At 47.5% G+C, this 18,570-nt stretch overlaps 2 protein-coding genes across 3 annotated transcripts in view; one reads left to right on the top strand and one right to left on the bottom strand.

The window, feature by feature from the left end:
- Positions 1 to 18,570, bottom strand: part of LOC130277649 (zinc finger protein 569-like) — a 614,204-nt gene that overhangs the window by 304,254 nt on the left and 291,380 nt on the right. The gene's annotated exons all lie outside the window — the stretch shown is intronic.
- Positions 1 to 18,570, top strand: part of LOC130299747 (oocyte zinc finger protein XlCOF7.1-like) — a 113,154-nt gene that overhangs the window by 77,774 nt on the left and 16,810 nt on the right. Inside the window, exon 14 of the mRNA XM_056551489.1 lies at positions 3,016 to 3,106. Within this exon, the coding sequence (XP_056407464.1) occupies positions 3,016 to 3,106 (91 nt within the window). The remainder of the gene's footprint in view (positions 1 to 3,015; positions 3,107 to 18,570) is intronic.

Here is an 18,570-nt window from a genome sequence, read left to right on the forward strand (position 1 = left end):
AACGCACCCCCAGATGTGGCCCCATTATATATACCGCACCCCCAGATGAGACCCCATTATATATACCGCACCCCCAGATGTGGCCCCATTATATATACCGCACCCCCAGATGTGACCCCATTATATATACCGCACCCCCAGATGTGGCCCCATTATATATACCGCACCCCCAGATGTGGCCCCATTATATATACCGCACCCCCAGATGTGACCCCATTATATATACCGCACCCCCAGATGTGGCCCCATTATATATACCGCACCCCCAGATGTGACCCCATCATATATACCGCACCCCCAGATGTGACCCCATCATATATACCGCACCCCCAGATGTGGCCCCATTATATATAGCGCACCCCCAGATGTGACCCCATTATATATACCGCACCACCAGATGTGACCCCATCATATATACCTCACCCCCAGATGTGACCCCATTTTCGAAACTACACCCCCTAAAGTATTCACCTAGGGCAGAAGTGAGTACGTTGAGCCCTTATTGTGTGGCTAGAATTATTTCAAAGTCAGTGGAAAAAAATAGAAATGAGCTTTTTTTCCACAAATTATTTGTGGAACATCATTTTGGTAAGTTGCTTTTGAAATGGAGGAAATACACCCCATATTTTATCACCGTGTACGTCCCGGTCTGGGCAGTACCCTCACCTAGGCCATATCTGGTTGCCTGACCGCCTGGTAGGACCAAGAAGGAGAGGAGCCCCCTTTGGCTTTCAGGGCATCATTATATAAATAGTCCCCATTTCTGCAGTATCGGTGTCCGTTCTCATGTCAAAAAAGGGATCCAATGTATATTGTAGTTGTCTCATTCAGAAATGAATGGAGCAGCCACAGTATATATCAGCATCACTCTTTTTGACATGATGCTGACGGATACCTCTAACACTGCGGAAATGCAGTATGAATGGGACGCAGTGTAGGGTCACATAGAGCGCATCCGCAGCATTTCACACCCCACAGGCCCCGGCAGTGACAAGGGCGAGATCACTGCTGCGGCTGGGTAGCTCAGTGTGTCCGCTCATGACTGCCGGCGGGAAATCCACCGCTATTAGTGGACACACAAAGCTACCCAGCCGCAGCAGGGAGCTCATTATTGTGACTGTTGGCGGGCATCTGCAGCATGTAATATGCTGCGGATGTGCACTGTGTGATCCTACACATTATACTTTTTTTTTTTATTATTATATTTATTTAATAAATGTGTTTTTATTTTACACTTTTTACCCTTTTTTTAACCTTTTTTTACTTTTTTTTTTTTTACACTTTTTTTTATACTTATTGTTTTTATACACTTATTTATTTTATATTTTTTTCACTTTTTTTAATGCTTTGGAATACTTAGTATTCCAAAGCATTGCAGAGATATGCTGCCTGCTAGGTTTACACTAGCAGATAGCATATGAGGACGTGCCTCTGGCACGTCCTGGCAGGCAATAACCAGGGCAGACCTGGGGGTCCTTGTAAAGACCTCCGGCTGCCCAGGTAACCAGCAGCACCCCACAATCGTTGCAGGGTGCTACAGGAGAGAGACAGAGGGAGCCCCCTCCCTCTGTCAAAACTCCTTACAGCCCGTGGTCACTTCCGACCGAGGCTGTAAGGGTTAAACTGCCGGGACCGAAGTTTACTTCCTGGCAGTTTACGGTCCTGGCATTGTGGCAGGGTCCCGGCTGTGTGTTACAGCCGAGTCCCTGCCGCGATCTCGTGGGTGCACTGGGCAGCACCCATGAGAACCATGGACAAGTATACACGTCCTGGTGCGGAAACGTTCATCCTGCCTGGACGTGTATACACGTCCATGGTCATTAAGGGGTAAAAGGGGTACTCCACTGGAAAACATTTATTTTTTAATCAACTGGTACCAGAAAGTTAAACAGATTTATAAATTACGTCTATTAAAAAATCTTAATCCTTCCAGTGCTTATCAGCTGCTGTATGCTCCACAGGAAGTCGTGTAGTTCTTTCCAGTCTGACCACAGTGCTCTCTGCTGGACACCTGTCAGATACTGTACAGAGCAGGAGAGGTTTGCTATGGGGATTTGCTCCTACTCTGGACAGTTCCTGACATGGACAGAGGTGTCAGCAGAGAGCACTGTAGTCAGACTGGAAAGAACTACACAACTTCCTGTGGAGAATACAGCAGCTAATAATTTCTGGAAGGATTAAGATTTTTTAATAGAAGTAATTTACAAACCTGTATAGCTTTCTGGTACCAGTTGATAAAAATAATAATAATAAGTTTTCCACTGGAGTACCCCTTTAAGGATGGTTGCCCCCTAGTCCCCTTTCTAGGCCGTTCTGCAGAAAACATAGAATAGAGGCAATGCAATGTTGGGTTTACTAAGGCAGAGGGATCTGACAAAGTCACTGGCTTCTTACTGCCCTGAAGAGTAGAAATTTACTGTGTCTGATCGAAATATTAACCTCTGTCCATTTTAGGAACTGTCCAGAGCAGGAGAGGTTTGCTATGGGGATTTGCTCCTCCTCTGGACAGTCCCTAAAATGGACAGAGGTGTCAGCAGAGAGCACTGTGGTCAGGTAGAAAAGAACACAACTTCCTGTAGAGCATACAGCGGCTGATAACTACTGGAAGGATTAAGATTTTATTGTTTCCATTTTGAAAGGGTTGTATTTTAGGAATCGGTTTAGCGGCTTCAAGGTTATGATCACTCTGAAAGTTCCGTTGGGCTTCCTTACTAGGAACAGGGAACGATAGAACCCCTATGTAATGTCCTGCCCAGTCATTAGGTTTGTGTCTGAACAGTTTCTTTTTACATATTCAAGGCTTTATTGAGACAACAAAAACAGGTACAGAAAGGAGAAGAAAGTAAAAAAATGAAAGGCAGGCAGGACAACAAATATAGCAATGGCCAAGTACAATCTACCTCACGCAGGAGGGGAAGAGAAACATGACAGGGATATGGCATAACATAAAACATTATAAGACCATGAGGAAGAATAATCAATCCAATAGAGGTTCATGTACAGCCCACATGACAGGTCTCAGTACCCAAAACAGTCAACCATCAACAAGTCAAAACTGAAAACCAAGGGAAGAGGGGCGGTGGAAGACACAGAGAATGAAGCGCAGGTGAAGCGGGGAGGGAGGAGGAGGAGGGATGAGTTGGGAGGATAGGTAAGGCAGTGCACGAAGGAGATGAGCAATACACAGGAAGAAGAGAGAGGTCACAGAGGAGCAGTAGAAGTTGCAGGTAGACCGTAGTGTAGGAACTGGGGGAGGACACAAAGTCCAACCATGGACACCAGCGCTGGAGAATGACGTCTGACGTGGCATTAAGTGCCGTCAGACATTCCTCTAAACTTTGAATGTGTAAGACCTCTCGGAGCCAGTCAGTAATGGAAAGAGGGGAAGATGACTTCCAGCTTCTGGGGATAACCCTTCTAGCTGCTACTAAGAGCAAGCACATCAGACCCTTTTTCAGGGTGCCTGGTGTTCCCGAAAGCATAGAGTAGCAGGACCTGTGGGCAAGGGGCAAGCTGAGTGCCCATGTCAGCAATGAGAAAGCGTACAGCTGACCAGAATGGAGTCAGGAAAGGGCAGGTGAGCCAAATGTGAGTAAGTGTACCACCCACTTGACCACACCTCCAACACGTGTCGGGGATGGAAGGGTAGAACCGATGAAGCAGGGCCGGGACCCTGTACCATCGGAAGAGCAATTTATAGTTAGTCTCCTGAAGAGCCACTGCCTAAGAGGATTTGTGACAGAGCCAAAAAGGAAGTCTCCCATTCCGACACGCCCGGGATGCAACCAAGCTCCCTCTCCCAGCTCCTTTGAAAGGGAAGGAGGGACTGGGAATCACGACTACGGAGCAACCAATAAACTCCGCTGCGAAAACCTTCTTATTCCTATACCAGCACATTTTAAAAATAGGGGTCATAATATATCGCAATTGAAATTCCAGGTGGTAGAGGAAGTCCATCTACCCAGAAGGGGAGGTAACATAAAAAGATTATTACGTAAGAGAGGCCGCATGGATCCACAAATTGAACACACTTGAACCGAACGGTTTAAACAGGGATTAGGAGTTAACAAGTTTTCTGACATAATTCATAATATAATATTTTACTGCTTCACTTTCTGTTCCACATACCGCGGTATAGTATCTGCTTACATATTGTTATATTATGCTCTCATATTTACTTACATATAGCTGCATTGAAATATTCACATATATATTGTCACATTGTAATAACACTATATATCTTTTTTACATTTCAGATACATAGTACAATGACATAGTTCGGGGCTTGCGGAAGTCAAACAGGTCATCCACGTGTACTTCAGTCTTTTGTTTACATTTGTATCTATTGGTTTGTACACCTGTCAATCACAATTAAGCTCAGCTGATGTCCGTGAGACAGGAAGTGACACTATATAAGATTGTATTTGCTCAGTATGGTTTATGCAATTGAAAAAGGCTAAGCAGCCGAAACGCGTCTTGCGTTATATGCACAATAAAGCATTTGAAAAAAGAAGCCGGTGCCGGGAGTTTTCTCTACGATTGGATTTGTTATTATCCACGTGTATGGCGAATATCCAGTGCCGCCCTCCTACCTTTGTTTGCTAACCTCGGAATAGTATACCCCATTGAGCTACACATATCCTTTTCCTTCTCCAAATTTAGTAAACAAACTAGTCAAAGGCCGGAAAAAAGCCTTGGAGAGTAAAACGGGAAGAGCCTGAAACAGGTAAGCAAGCGGGGGAGGAGGTTCATTTTCAGTATATTAACACATGAATCCAAGAAAAATCCTTACGGTCCCATTTAGTTAATTCCACCTTGAACCTGGCAAAGAGGGGGAGGAGATTCAACTCCACAACGCAGGACAAATCCCTGGGGACAGAGACACCTAGATATTTGAAGGAAGAGGGATGCCACACAAAGGGAAAGGAGGTGCTGAGGCGGTGGACCCTGGTAGCAGGGAGGGAGATATTCATGGCAATGCTTTTAGTGCAGTTTATCTTATAATTGCTCAGCTTACCAAAATCCTCCGACTCAGACAGGAGGGTGGGGCAGAGATGTACAGGAGAAGGTCATCAGCAAATGGCGAGCATTTAAAGTGCATGTCCTTCACCTGGAAACCCAGTATGGCCAGATTCAAGCGGATAGCCTGCAGTAAATGCTCCATGACTAAGATGTAAAGCAGCGTGTAAAAGGTCCGTAGGGTTATGATAAAGCGCCATGATACGACTCAAGGCCAGGGGTTAAAGCCCCAACTGTTCCCCCACACCCCTCAGGAATCCCCAATCCACCCAGTCAAAAGCCTTTTAGGCATCCAGCGAGAGCACCATACAATGGAATCGCCTGAATTGAGCATGATCAATAAGCTAGAACATTTTCAGCGTATCATCCCGGGCTACCCGTGAAGGGACAAAACCTACTTGTTCCGGGGGAATAAGGGATCCCAAGAGGGGGTTTAGGCACAGTGCTATCAATTTCGCATATAATTTTGCATCGATGTTAAGGAGCGAAATTGGGCGGTAACTGGGGCAGAGATTAGGGTCCTTACCCTCCTTAGGGATGACTGTGATAAACTCAGATAAGAAGGAAGCAGGGAACAAGGAGGAGGGAGAGATGGCATTAAAGACGGCCAGGAGGAAGGGGCTGAGATCAGCTTGGTGAGTCTTGTAGAGCCTGGCAGTATAACCCTTCAGGGCCTGCGGATTTCCCCATAGGGGAAAGGGAAATAGCTACTTCCAAATCCTCTACCAAAAAGGGCCTATCTAAACAGGCGAGGGTAGAGGGGGACAGAGGGGGCAATGCGGTGCGTTGGAGGTACTCAACAACGTCATGTACAGATCCTGATGGGACACCACCTGTCCTGGCAAGATCATATAGCTGGGAATAGTATGCTTGAAAACAAATCAAGAATGCGAGTTGTGAGATGTTCCACACGGCCCGCTGCAGTTTTGATAGAGGGGACAAATAGGGCAGACCTTCTATCTCGAATGGCTTGCACAAACATCCGACCGGCTTTATTACCCCATTCATAAGGGGATGAGTCGCAGATCAACATATAACGATTATGTTTGTGATCAAGGAGGGCCTGAATCTACCTACGTACCCTAAGGAGATCTCATAGGGTGTCCTGTCAGTGATCGCTTATGCTGGGTTTCGAGGGTGTGGAGCTGATCAAGGAGTTTAGTAAGGTTGTGAGCGGTTTCATGTTTACGCCTAGCGCCATATTTAATAAGCACTCCTCTGAGCACGCATTTCAAAGCCTCCCATGGATTCTGTGGTGTCATCCGCGGCGTGCGCAGAGGCAAAAGTAGACATCGCCGCCTTAAGATTGGCGAGACGCAGGACATCAGTGAGGAGAGGCTCAAAGACGCCAAGTGAATTCCCCCTTAGGAAGTGCAGGGAGAAGTAGGGTGCAAGAAACCGCCACATTATCTGAATGTATAATTGAGTCAATGGCAGCCGCATCAAGGAAAGGGAGTAAATGGTGGGATACAAAAATGTTGTCGAGTCTGGAGTACACTCCCCTTGCGTGCAAGTAAAAGGTGAAGTCTTTATCCGTGGGGTGGAGCAGGCGCCAGGAGTCACACAACTGGTGGCTATTCAGCAGTTTTCTGATACCCCGCAGAGCAGCAAAAGAGAGTGCACTAGAGCCCGAAGATGTGTCTTGAGAGGGGTCAAGGGCAACATTAAAAACTCCACAGACTATTAGGGTACCTTGAGAAAATAAATTGAGGTCCTCCAGTACCTCCTCCAGAAAGGACCGCTGACCATGATTAGGGGCATACAGGGATGCAATAGTATATTCTCGGCCCTGGATGGAGCACTTAATGAAGACACAACGGGCCTCCTGGTCTACACGGTTGTCTAGTACCTGGACTGCTAAAGACTTATGAAAGAAAATGGCTACGGCCTTCACCTTCTGCGCAGGCATACTACTATGAAACCAGGTTGGGTAGTACCGTTTACTGAATCCCAGCAACTTGTCCTAGCATAGGTTGGTTTCTTATAAGCACACTGTGACCTTTGTTTGTGGAAACTATATAGGATCTTTGCTCTTTTCCCAGGGACATTGAAACCCTGAACATTCAGGGAAGATATCTTAAGTCACGCCATTGAGACCAAGGAGCCGTCCCACAGCGGGAGAGTTACGGGGCTTAGTCCCAGGGTCTGTAAAACTACAGAAGATCTGCAGGCTGCCGACAAGTCACAATCTTATCATCCGTCCGGACGGACAAGGAAAATGGGAAACCCCATCGGTAGGGGATGATGAGGGTTTGAAGGACAGCTAGCAGAGGTTTCAAGGCTGCCCGTTGTCTCAAGAGTGTGGCAGGAAAGGTCCGGGAACAGTTGAAGCCATACACGATCATGCTCTAAAGCTCGTAGCTGTCTGGCTTTCTGCAAGATGTGTTCCTTTAGTGCATAGTAATGAATTCTGCAAATCACATCTCTAGGCTTGAGAGGGTCAGTACTTTGTGGGCACAAGTCCTGGTGCGCCCTGTCTATCTCAATAGGTGTACGTGCAGGGAGGTTCAGTATGGAATTGAAAATGTCCGTGAGCACAGAGATAAGGTCCAGAGGACAGACCGTTTCCAGAAGCCCCCTAAGCCAGATATTCCTGCGATTTCTATTTTCCATATCGTCAAACTGAGAATGAAGAAGTTGCTGTTGGCGTGCCTGTTTCATGACAACTACCTGAAGGCCATCTACAGTCTTCTGAATGGATAAACAAAAAGCTTGAAGGTCTTGGACTGTGGAATTCAGGGCATCAACCTCCGATTGTACTTTTTGGAGGTCTTGTCGCATGGTGGATTTTAACTCCATAGCCAGTTAAGAAAGGTCCGGCTTGGACGGAAGTAGGGTAAGCAGAGCCTGTAACTCCAGGTGCCCAGTCAGGATCTGCAGGGCTTCGGCAGGAAGCAAGCCCCGGGAATGAGGCAGGAGGGTGGCGCTCAGCATTGGGACCGGCTGGCCTCGACAGGGGCTGATGGGGTGCAGTCTTTGCCTCCTGAGGAGGTCGCACAGTTGTGCCCAAGGGGTCCAGATCCGCCAGGGGCCATGATGACAGGCTGGAGGAGCTCCAGGAGGGGTTAGGAGATGCATCAGGCAGGTGCATTGGGGACTGTGGTTGGCAGAAAGGGTCAGGGTGCTGCATTGGGGGCCCAAGAGCAGGAGGAGAGCTGGTAGGCAGTGTGTGTCCTGGGGAAGTACCCCGGGCTCCAGGAGCAGGATGATCCTCAGCAGCAGAGCCAAACATTAGGGGAGAGGCTGCAGGAGAGGTAGCCAGGTCCCGGGGGCCATCTGAATGCGGGGCCACTGCAGCCATTTCTGCAGCCTCCCCCAGGTCTGGCACAGGAGGCAGCTTGGAGGCAGGAGGGTCTGAGCTGCTGGCTGAGGGACCAGCGGAGCAGAGTTTTGGGAGGACAAGGTGTCCCACCCAGAGCAGGTAATGGCGGCAGGGTTAACTGTCCCACGTCCTGACGTGGCGGTGGGGCCGGGGAGCAGGTCATAAGCGGGGCGCAGCAGTCTACAGGCTCCAAGTCCAGGAGGTGTCCCATAGCAGGGGACCCGAGAACTCACCTACAGGAGATGCTTTGGGCAGCGCTGTGTCGGCAGACAGAAGCAGCGACTTGCAGGCTGGAGCAGGAGCTGGCACATGGGATGATGGCGTTGAAGAAGATTGTGCCGACCGGGGGCCGCGCGGTTCAGGTGCTGATTGTGCGGCCGGCAGAGGGACAAAGTAGTTTGAAATCGGAACCCCTTGGTCCGCAAGGGTTGCCGGTGCCCTTAGGTGGTTTCTTGTTCCATTTATTGCCCATTTAGGCAGTGAGGGATCCCTTAGTGCAGTGGTCAGGGACGGAGCTCAGGAGCGGCACATCCTCACAGTTGCACAGCTGTGTTAATTCTCCCTGGCATGGGAAAAGTTATCCTTCTTCTAATTCAGCACTGGGAGGATATATAAGGCCTCATCAGGAGCTGTTTTCTGGTGGTAATTAGACCTGTATTCTGGCCATGTTTGCTTGATGTTCACTACGTCTGCCTGTGCACATATCCTGAGTTTTAACCATGGTTATCTGTCCTGTTTGATTTATTGATTTTAGCTTGCTTTGTTTTAGTACATTTGTCAGGTTTTAGTATTCTTGTATTGTTCATTATGCATTTGCTTTGTGTTGCCTTAGACTGTATTCACACTGCGTTTTGTCAGTCCTGTTTTGACCTTGTTTGATCCTGGATCTCCTAGGATAGAATCCTGTTCTGAGCTTTGCTAATCAGTCTATCTAGGAGTGAGTCTTGTGTCTGTACCAGTGTTTGCTTGTATTTTAGATTTTTGTTTCCTCCTAGGCCAGTATCCTGATTACTCGGTGGAGAGTGCCCGCTGACTAGGAGCCTATTTGGCTTTGGTAATGATGTCCCTCCATGCTTGGAGTGGGGTGTCTAGTGTGAACAGGAGGAGACAAGAGGAGTGAGGATCCTGATCACAAGAGCTTACAATCTATGAGGAGGAGGAGACAAGAGGAGTGAGGATCCTGATCACAAGAGCTTACAATCTATGAGGAGGAGGAGAAGAGGAGTGAGGATCCTGATCACAAGAGCTTACAATCTATGAGGAGGAGACAAGAGGAGTGAGGATCCTGATCACAAGAGCTTACAATCTATGAGGAGACAAGAGGAGTGAGGATCCTGATCACAAGAGCTTACAATCTATGAGGAGGAGACAAGAGGAGTGAGGATCCTGATCACAAGAGCTTACAATCTATGAGGAGGAGGAGACAAGAGGAGTGAGGATCCTGATCACAAGAGCTTACAATCTATGAGGAGGAGACAAGAGGAGTGAGGACCCTGATCACAAGAGCTTACAATCTATGAGGAGGAGGAGACAAGAGGAGTGAGGATCCTGATCACAAGAGCTTACAATCTATGAGGAGACAAGAGGAGTGAGGATCCTGATCACAAGAGCTTACAATCTATGAGGAGGAGACAAGAGGAGTGAGGATCCTGATCACAAGAGCTTACAATCTATGAGGAGACAAGAGGAGTGAGGATCCTGATCACAAGAGCTTACAATCTATGAGGAGGAGACAAGAGGAGTGAGGATCCTGATCACAAGAGCTTACAATCTATGAGGAGGAGACAAGAGGAGTGAGGATCCTGATCACAAGAGCTTACAATCTATGAGGAGGAGACAAGAGGAGTGAGGATCCTGATCACAAGAGCTTACAATCTATGAGGAGGAGACAAGAGGAGTGAGGATCCTGATCACAAGAGCTTACAATCTATGAGGAGACAAGAGGAGTGAGGACCCTGATCACAAGAGCTTACAATCTATGAGGAGGAGGAGACAAGAGGAGTGAGGATCCTGATCACAAGAGCTTACAATCTATGAGGAGGAGACAAGAGGAGTGAGGATCCTGATCACAAGAGCTTACAATCTATGAGGAGGAGACAAGAGGAGTGAGGATCCTGATCACAAGAGCTTACAATCTATGAGGAGGAGACAAGAGGAGTGAGGATCCTGATCACAAGAGCTTACAATCTATGGGGAGGAGGAGACAAGAGGAGTGAGGATCCTGAGCACAAGAGCTTACAATCTATGAGGAGGAGACAAGAGGAGTGAGGATCCTGATCACAAGAGCTTACAATCTATGAGGAGGAGACAAGAGGAGTGAGGATCCTGATCACAAGAGCTTACAATCTATGAGGAGGAGACAAGAGGAGTGAGGATCCTGATCACAAGAGCTTACAATCTATGAGGAGGAGACAAGAGGAGTGAGGATCCTGATCACAAGAGCTTACAATCTATGAGGAGGAGACAAGAGGAGTGAGGATCCTGATCACAAGAGCTTACAATCTATGAGGAGGAGACAAGAGGAGTGAGGATCCTGATCACAAGAGCTTACAATCTATGAGGAGGAGACAAGAGGAGTGAGGATCCTGATCACAAGAGCTTACAATCTATGAGGAGGAGGAGACAAGAGGAGTGAGGATCCTGATCACAAGAGCTTACAATCTATGAGGAGGAGGAGACAAGAGGAGTGAGGATCCTGATCACAAGAGCTTACAATCTATGGGGAGGAGGAGACAAGAGGAGTGAGGATCCTGATCACAAGAGCTTACAATCTATGAGGAGGAGGAGACAAGAGGAGTGAGGATCCTGATCACAAGAGCTTACAATCTATGAGGAGGAGGAGAAGAGGAGTGAGGATCCTGATCACAAGAGCTTACAATCTATGAGGAGGAGACAAGAGGAGTGAGGATCCTGATCACAAGAGCTTACAATCTATGAGGAGGAGACAAGAGGAGTGAGGATCCTGATCACAAGAGCTTACAATCTATGAGGAGGAGGAGACAAGAGGAGTGAGGATCCTGATCACAAGAGCTTACAATCTATGAGGAGGAGGAGACAAGAGGAGTGAGGATCCTGATCACAAGAGCTTACAATCTATGAGGAGGAGACAAGAGGAGTGAGGATCCTGATCACAAGAACTTACAATCTATGAGGAGGAGGAGACAAGAGGAGTGAGGATCCTGATCACAAGAGCTTACAATCTATGGGGAGGAGGAGACAAGAGGAGTGAGGATCCTGATCACAAGAGCTTACAATCTATGAGGAGACAAGAGGAGCGAGGATCCTGATCACAAGAGCTTACAATCTATGAGGAGGAGACAAGAGGAGTGAGGACCCTGATCACAAGAGCTTACAATCTATGAGGAGGAGGAGACAAGAGGAGTGAGGATCCTGATCACAAGAGCTTACAATCTATGAGGAGACAAGAGGAGCGAGGATCCTGATCACAAGAGCTTACAATCTATGAGGAGACAAGAGGAGCGAGGATCCTGATCACAAGAGCTTACAATCTATGAGGAGACAAGAGGAGCGAGGATCCTGATCACAAGAGCTTACAATCTATGAGGAGGAGACAAGAGGAGCGAGGATCCTGATCACAAGAGCTTACAATCTATGAGGAGGAGGAGACAAGAGGAGTGAGGATCCTGATCACAAGAGCTTACAATCTATGAGGAGACAAGAGGAGTGAGGATCCTGATCACAAGAGCTTACAATCTATGAGGAGACAAGAGGAGTGAGGATCCTGATCACAAGAGCTTACAATCTATGAGGAGGAGGAGACAAGAGGAGTGAGGATCCTGATCACAAGAGCTTACAATCTATGAGGAGACAAGAGGAGACAAGAGGAGTGAGGATCCTGATCACAAGAGCTTACAATCTATGAGGAGGAGACAAGAGGAGCGAGGATCCTGATCACAAGAGCTTACAATCTATGAGGAGGAGACAAGAGGAGCGAGGATCCTGATCACAAGAGCTTACAATCTATGAGGAGGAGACAAGAGGAGTGAGGATCCTGATCACAAGAGCTTACAATCTATGAGGAGGAGGAGACAAGAGCAGTGAGGATCCTGATCACAAGAGCTTACAATCTATGAGGAGGAGGAGACAAGAGGAGTGAGGATCCTGATCACAAGAGCTTACAATCTATGAGGAGGAGACAAGAGGAGCGAGGATCCTGATCACAAGAGCTTACAATCTATGAGGAGGAGGAGACAAGAGGAGTGAGGATCCTGATCACAAGAGCTTACAATCTATGAGGAGACAAGAGGAGTGAGGATCCTGATCACAAGAGCTTACAATCTATGAGGAGGAGACAAGAGGAGTGAGGATCCTGATCACAAGAGCTTACAATCTATGAGGAGGAGACAAGAGGAGTGAGGATCCTGATCACAAGAGCTTACAATCTATGAGGAGGAGGAGACAAGAGGAGTGAGGACCCTGATCACAAGAGCTTACAATCTATGAGGAGGAGACAAGAGGAGTGAGGATCCTGATCACAAGAGCTTACAATCTATGAGGAGGAGACAAGAGGAGTGAGGATCCTGATCACAAGAGCTTACAATCTATGAGGAGGAGGAGACAAGAGGAGTGAGGATCCTGATCACAAGAGCTTACAATCTATGGGGAGGAGGAGACAAGAGGAGTGAGGATCCTGATCACAAGAGCTTACAATCTATGAGGAGGAGACAAGAGGAGTGAGGACCCTGATCACAAGAGCTTACAATCTATGAGGAGACAAGAGGAGCGAGGATCCTGATCACAAGAGCTTACAATCTATGAGGAGACAAGAGGAGCGAGGATCCTGATCACAAGAGCTTACAATCTATGAGGAGACAAGAGGAGCGAGGATCCTGATCACAAGAGCTTACAATCTATGAGGAGACAAGAGGAGCGAGGATCCTGATCACAAGAGCTTACAATCTATGAGGAGGAGACAAGAGGAGTGAGGACCCTGATCACAAGAGCTTACAATCTATGAGGAGGAGGAGACAAGAGGAGTGAGGATCCTGATCACAAGAGCTTACAATCTATGAGGAGACAAGAGGAGCGAGGATCCTGATCACAAGAGCTTACAATCTATGAGGAGACAAGAGGAGCGAGGATCCTGATCACAAGAGCTTACAATCTATGAGGAGACAAGAGGAGCGAGGATCCTGATCACAAGAGCTTACAATCTATGAGGAGGAGACAAGAGGAGCGAGGATCCTGATCACAAGAGCTTACAATCTATGAGGAGGAGGAGACAAGAGGAGTGAGGATCCTGATCACAAGAGCTTACAATCTATGAGGAGGAGGAGACAAGAGGAGTGAGGATCCTGATCACAAGAGCTTACAATCTATGAGGAGACAAGAGGAGTGAGGATCCTGATCACAAGAGCTTACAATCTATGAGGAGACAAGAGGAGTGAGGATCCTGATCACAAGAGCTTACAATCTATGAGGAGGAGGAGACAAGAGGAGTGAGGATCCTGATCACAAGAGCTTACAATCTATGAGGAGACAAGAGGAGACAAGAGGAGTGAGGATCCTGATCACAAGAGCTTACAATCTATGAGGAGGAGACAAGAGGAGCGAGGATCCTGATCACAAGAGCTTACAATCTATGAGGAGGAGACAAGAGGAGCGAGGATCCTGATCACAAGAGCTTACAATCTATGAGGAGGAGACAAGAGGAGTGAGGATCCTGATCACAAGAGCTTACAATCTATGAGGAGGAGGAGACAAGAGCAGTGAGGATCCTGATCACAAGAGCTTACAATCTATGAGGAGGAGGAGACAAGAGGAGTGAGGATCCTGATCACAAGAGCTTACAATCTATGAGGAGACAAGAGGAGTGAGGATCCTGATCACAAGAGCTTACAATCTATGAGGAGGAGACAAGAGGAGTGAGGATCCTGATCACAAGAGCTTACAATCTATGAGGAGGAGACAAGAGGAGTGAGGATCCTGATCACAAGAGCTTACAATCTATGAGGAGGAGGAGACAAGAGGAGTGAGGACCCTGATCACAAGAGCTTACAATCTATGAGGAGGAGACAAGAGGAGTGAGGATCCTGATCACAAGAGCTTACAATCTATGAGGAGGAGGAGACAAGAGGAGTGAGGATCCTGATCACAAGAGCTTACAATCTATGAGGAGGAGGAGACAAGAGGAGCGAGGATCCTGATCACAAGAGCTTACAATCTATGAGGAGACAAGAGGAGTGAGGATCCTGATCACAAGAGCTTACAATCTATGAGGAGGAGACAAGAGGAGTGAGGATCCTGATCACAAGAGCTTACAATCTATGAGGAGGAGGAGACAAGAGGAGTGAGGATCCTGATCACAAGAGCTTACAATCTATGAGGAGGAGGAGACAAGAGGAGTGAGGATCCTGATCACAAGAGCTTACAATCTATGAGGAGGAGGAGACAAGAGGAGTGAGGATCCTGATCACAAGAGCTTACAATCTATGAGGAGGAGGAGACAAGAGGAGTGAGGATCCTGATCACAAGAGCTTACAATCTATGAGGAGGAGGAGACAAGAGGAGTGAGGATCCTGATCACAAGAGCTTACAATCTATGAGGAGGAGACAAGAGGAGTGAGGATCCTGATCACAAGAGCTTACAATCTATGAGGAGGAGACAAGAGGAGCGAGGATCCTGATCACAAGAGCTTACAATCTATGAGGAGGAGACAAGAGGAGTGAGGATCCTGATCACAAGAGCTTACAATCTATGAGGAGGAGGAGACAAGAGGAGTGAGGATCCTGATCACAAGAGCTTACAATCTATGAGGAGGAGGAGAGGAGTGAGGATCCTGATCACAAGAGCTTACAATCTATGAGGAGGAGGAGACAAGAGGAGTGAGGATCCTGATCACAAGAGCTTACAATCTATGAGGAGGAGACAAGAGGAGTGAGGATCCTGATCACAAGAGCTTACAATCTATGAGGAGACAAGAGGAGTGAGGACACGGACTACGTTCCCGCCACTGTTGAAGTCCACCCAATCCTGTCACATGACCATCCTCACAGGTCCTTCATCCACAATCTTTTAAATCATGCTGAGCTCCGCCCCACATGTACTGGTCACATGATTGTGACATCATCTCAGGTCCTACACCTCTACACTATCCAGCAGATACAGAGCAGGTCCTGGTCGGGCAATTGGTACTAAGGTAATTACTTGAGGAGGAGGTTTGTTACAGTGTGTCACCCCAGTAGTAAGGAGATAACATGAGGAGGAGGTTTGTTACAGTGTGTCACCCCAGTAGTAAGGAGATTACATGAGGAGGAGGTTTGTTACAGTGTGTCACCCCAGTAGTAAGGAGATTACATGAGGAGGAGGTTTGTTACAGTGTGTCACACCAGTAGTAAGGAGATTACATGAGGAGGAGGTTTGTTACAGTGTGTCACTCCAGTAGTAAGGAGATTACATGAGGAGGAGGTTTGTTACAGTGTGTCACACCAGTAGTAAGGAGATTACATGAGGAGGAGGTTTGTTACAGTGTGTCACCCCAGTAGTAAGGAGATTACATTAGGAGGAGGTTTGTTACAGTGTGTCATCCCAGTAGTAAGGAGATTACATGAGGAGGAGGTTTGTTACAGTGTGTCATCCCAGTAGTAAGGAGATTACATGAGGAGGAGGTTTGTTACAGTGTGTCACCCCAGTAGTAAGGAGATTACATAAGGAGGGAGTTTGTTACAGTGTGTCACCCCTGTAGTAAGTAGATTACATGAGGAGGAGGTTTGTTACAGTGTGTCACCCCAGTAGTAAGGAGATTACATGAGGAGAAGGTTTGTTACAGTGTGTCACCCCAGTAGTAAGAAGATTACATGAGGAGGAGGTTTGTTACAGTGTGTTATCCCAGTAGTAAGGAGATTACATTAGGAGGAGGTTTTTTACAGTGTGTCACCCCACTAGTAAGGAGATTACATGAGAAGGAGGTTTGTTACAGTGTGTCACCCCAGTGGTAAGGAGATTACATGAGGAGGAGGTTTGTTACATTGTGTCGCTGGTTCTGTGATTCAGGCTCCTCCTCTTCTCCTGAATGACCCCCAAGGATGGACAAGGACAGGAATGAGATGACTAAGAGAATATTACACTTCACCTTGGAGATCCTCCACCTGCTGACCGGAGAGGTGAGGTGACCCATCTACATTTCTACCTTTGTTGTCCCCATCTACATTTCCACCATTGTTGTCCCTCATCTACATTTCCACCATTGTTGTCCCTCATCTACATTTCCACCATTGTTGTCCCCCATCTACATTTCCACCATTGTTATCCCACATCTACATTTCCACCATTGTTGTCCCCATCTACATTTCCACCATTGTTGTCCCCCATCTACATTTCCACCATTGTTGTCCCCATCTACATTTCCACCATTGTTGTCCCATCTACATTTCCACCATTGTTGTCCCATCTACATTTCCACCATTGTTGTCCCATCTACATTTCCACCATTGTTGTCCCCATCTACATTTCCACCATTGTTGTCCCCATCTACATTTCCACCATTGTTGTCCCCCCATCTACATTTCCACCATTGTTGTCCCCATCTACATTTCCACCATTGTTGTCCCATCTACATTTCCACCATTGTTGTCCCATCTACATTTCCACCATTGTTGTCCCATCTACATTTCCACCATTGTTGTCCCCCATCTACATTTCCACCATTGTTGTCCCCCCCCATCTACATTTCCACCATTGTTGTCCCCCATCTACATTTCCACCATTGTTGTCCCCCCCCATCTACATTTCCACCATTGTTGTCTCCATCTACATTTCCACCATTGTTGTCCCCATCTACATTTCCACCATTGTTGTCCCCCCCATCTACATTTCCACCATTGTTGTCCCATCTACATTTCCACCATTGTTGTCCCCATCTACATTTCCACCAGTGTTGTCCCCATCTACATTTCCACCATTGTTGTCGTCCTCATCTACATTTCCACCATTGTTGTCCCCCATCTTTGGAGCCGCTCTATGTTCTGGATGTCTCTTTGTAGGTGAGGTCTCCAGAACTGACCCCAGTATTCCAGATGTGCTCACTAGAGCTCTATACAGGGGGCACAATCTCCTCTTTGTAGTGAGGGAGGAATACTGGGGTCAGTCCCCTCATTGTCTCTCTCCATACACAGGATTACACCATAGTGAAGAAGACAGGGGGGGAGTGTGTGGCCCCCAGCAGCCATCTCCATGAGTCAGGAAGACGGAGCAGGGCCCGGGGCCCCATCACAGAGCCTCCACCTCACTCACTGATACATGAGGAGAAGATCCTAGAACTCATCCACAGGATCACTGAGCTGCTGACTGGAGAGGTGACCCTGCTGGGACATTATACAGTAATGGAGGGGTCTGGTGATGACTGGAGAGGTGACACTGCTGGGACATTATACAGTAATGGAGGGGTCTGATGATGATTAGAGAGGTGACACTGCTGGGACATTATACAGTAATGGAGGGGTCTGGTGATGATTAGAGAGGTGACACTGCTGAGACATTATACAGTAATGGAGGGGTCTGGTGATGTCTGGAGAGGTGACACTGCTGGGACATTATACAGTAATGGAGGGGTCTGGTGATGACTGGAGAGGTGACACTACTGGGACATTATACAGTAATGGAGGGGTCTGGTGATGACTGGAGAGGTGACACTGCTGGGACATTATACAGTAATGGAGGGGTCTGGTGATGATTAGAAAGGTGATACTGCTGGGACATTATACAGTAATGGAGGGGTCTGGTGATGACTGGAGAGGTGACACTGCTGGGACATTATACAGTAATGGAGGGGTCTGGTGATGACTGGAGAGGTGACACTGCTGGGACATTATACAGTAATGGAGGGGTCTGGTGATGTCTGGAGAGGTGACACTACTGGGACATTATACAGTAATGGAGGGGTCTGGTGATGACTGGAGAGGTGACACTGCTGGGACATTATACAGTAATGGAGGGGTCTGGTGATGACTGGAGAGGTGACACTGCTGGGACATTATACAGTAATGGAGGGAGCTGGTGATGACTGGAGAGGTGACACTGCTGGGACATTATATAGTAATGAAGGGGTCTGGTGATGATTAGAGAGGTGACACTGCTGGGACATTATACAGTAATGGAGGGGTCTGGTGATGATTAGAGAGGTGACACTGCTGGGACATTATACAGTAATGGAGGGGTCTGGTGATGACTGGAGAGGTGACACTGCTGAGACATTATACAGTAATGGAGG

Source organism: Hyla sarda, chromosome 1, assembly GCF_029499605.1.
Source record: "Hyla sarda isolate aHylSar1 chromosome 1, aHylSar1.hap1, whole genome shotgun sequence".
Taxonomy (NCBI): domain Eukaryota; kingdom Metazoa; phylum Chordata; class Amphibia; order Anura; family Hylidae; genus Hyla; species Hyla sarda.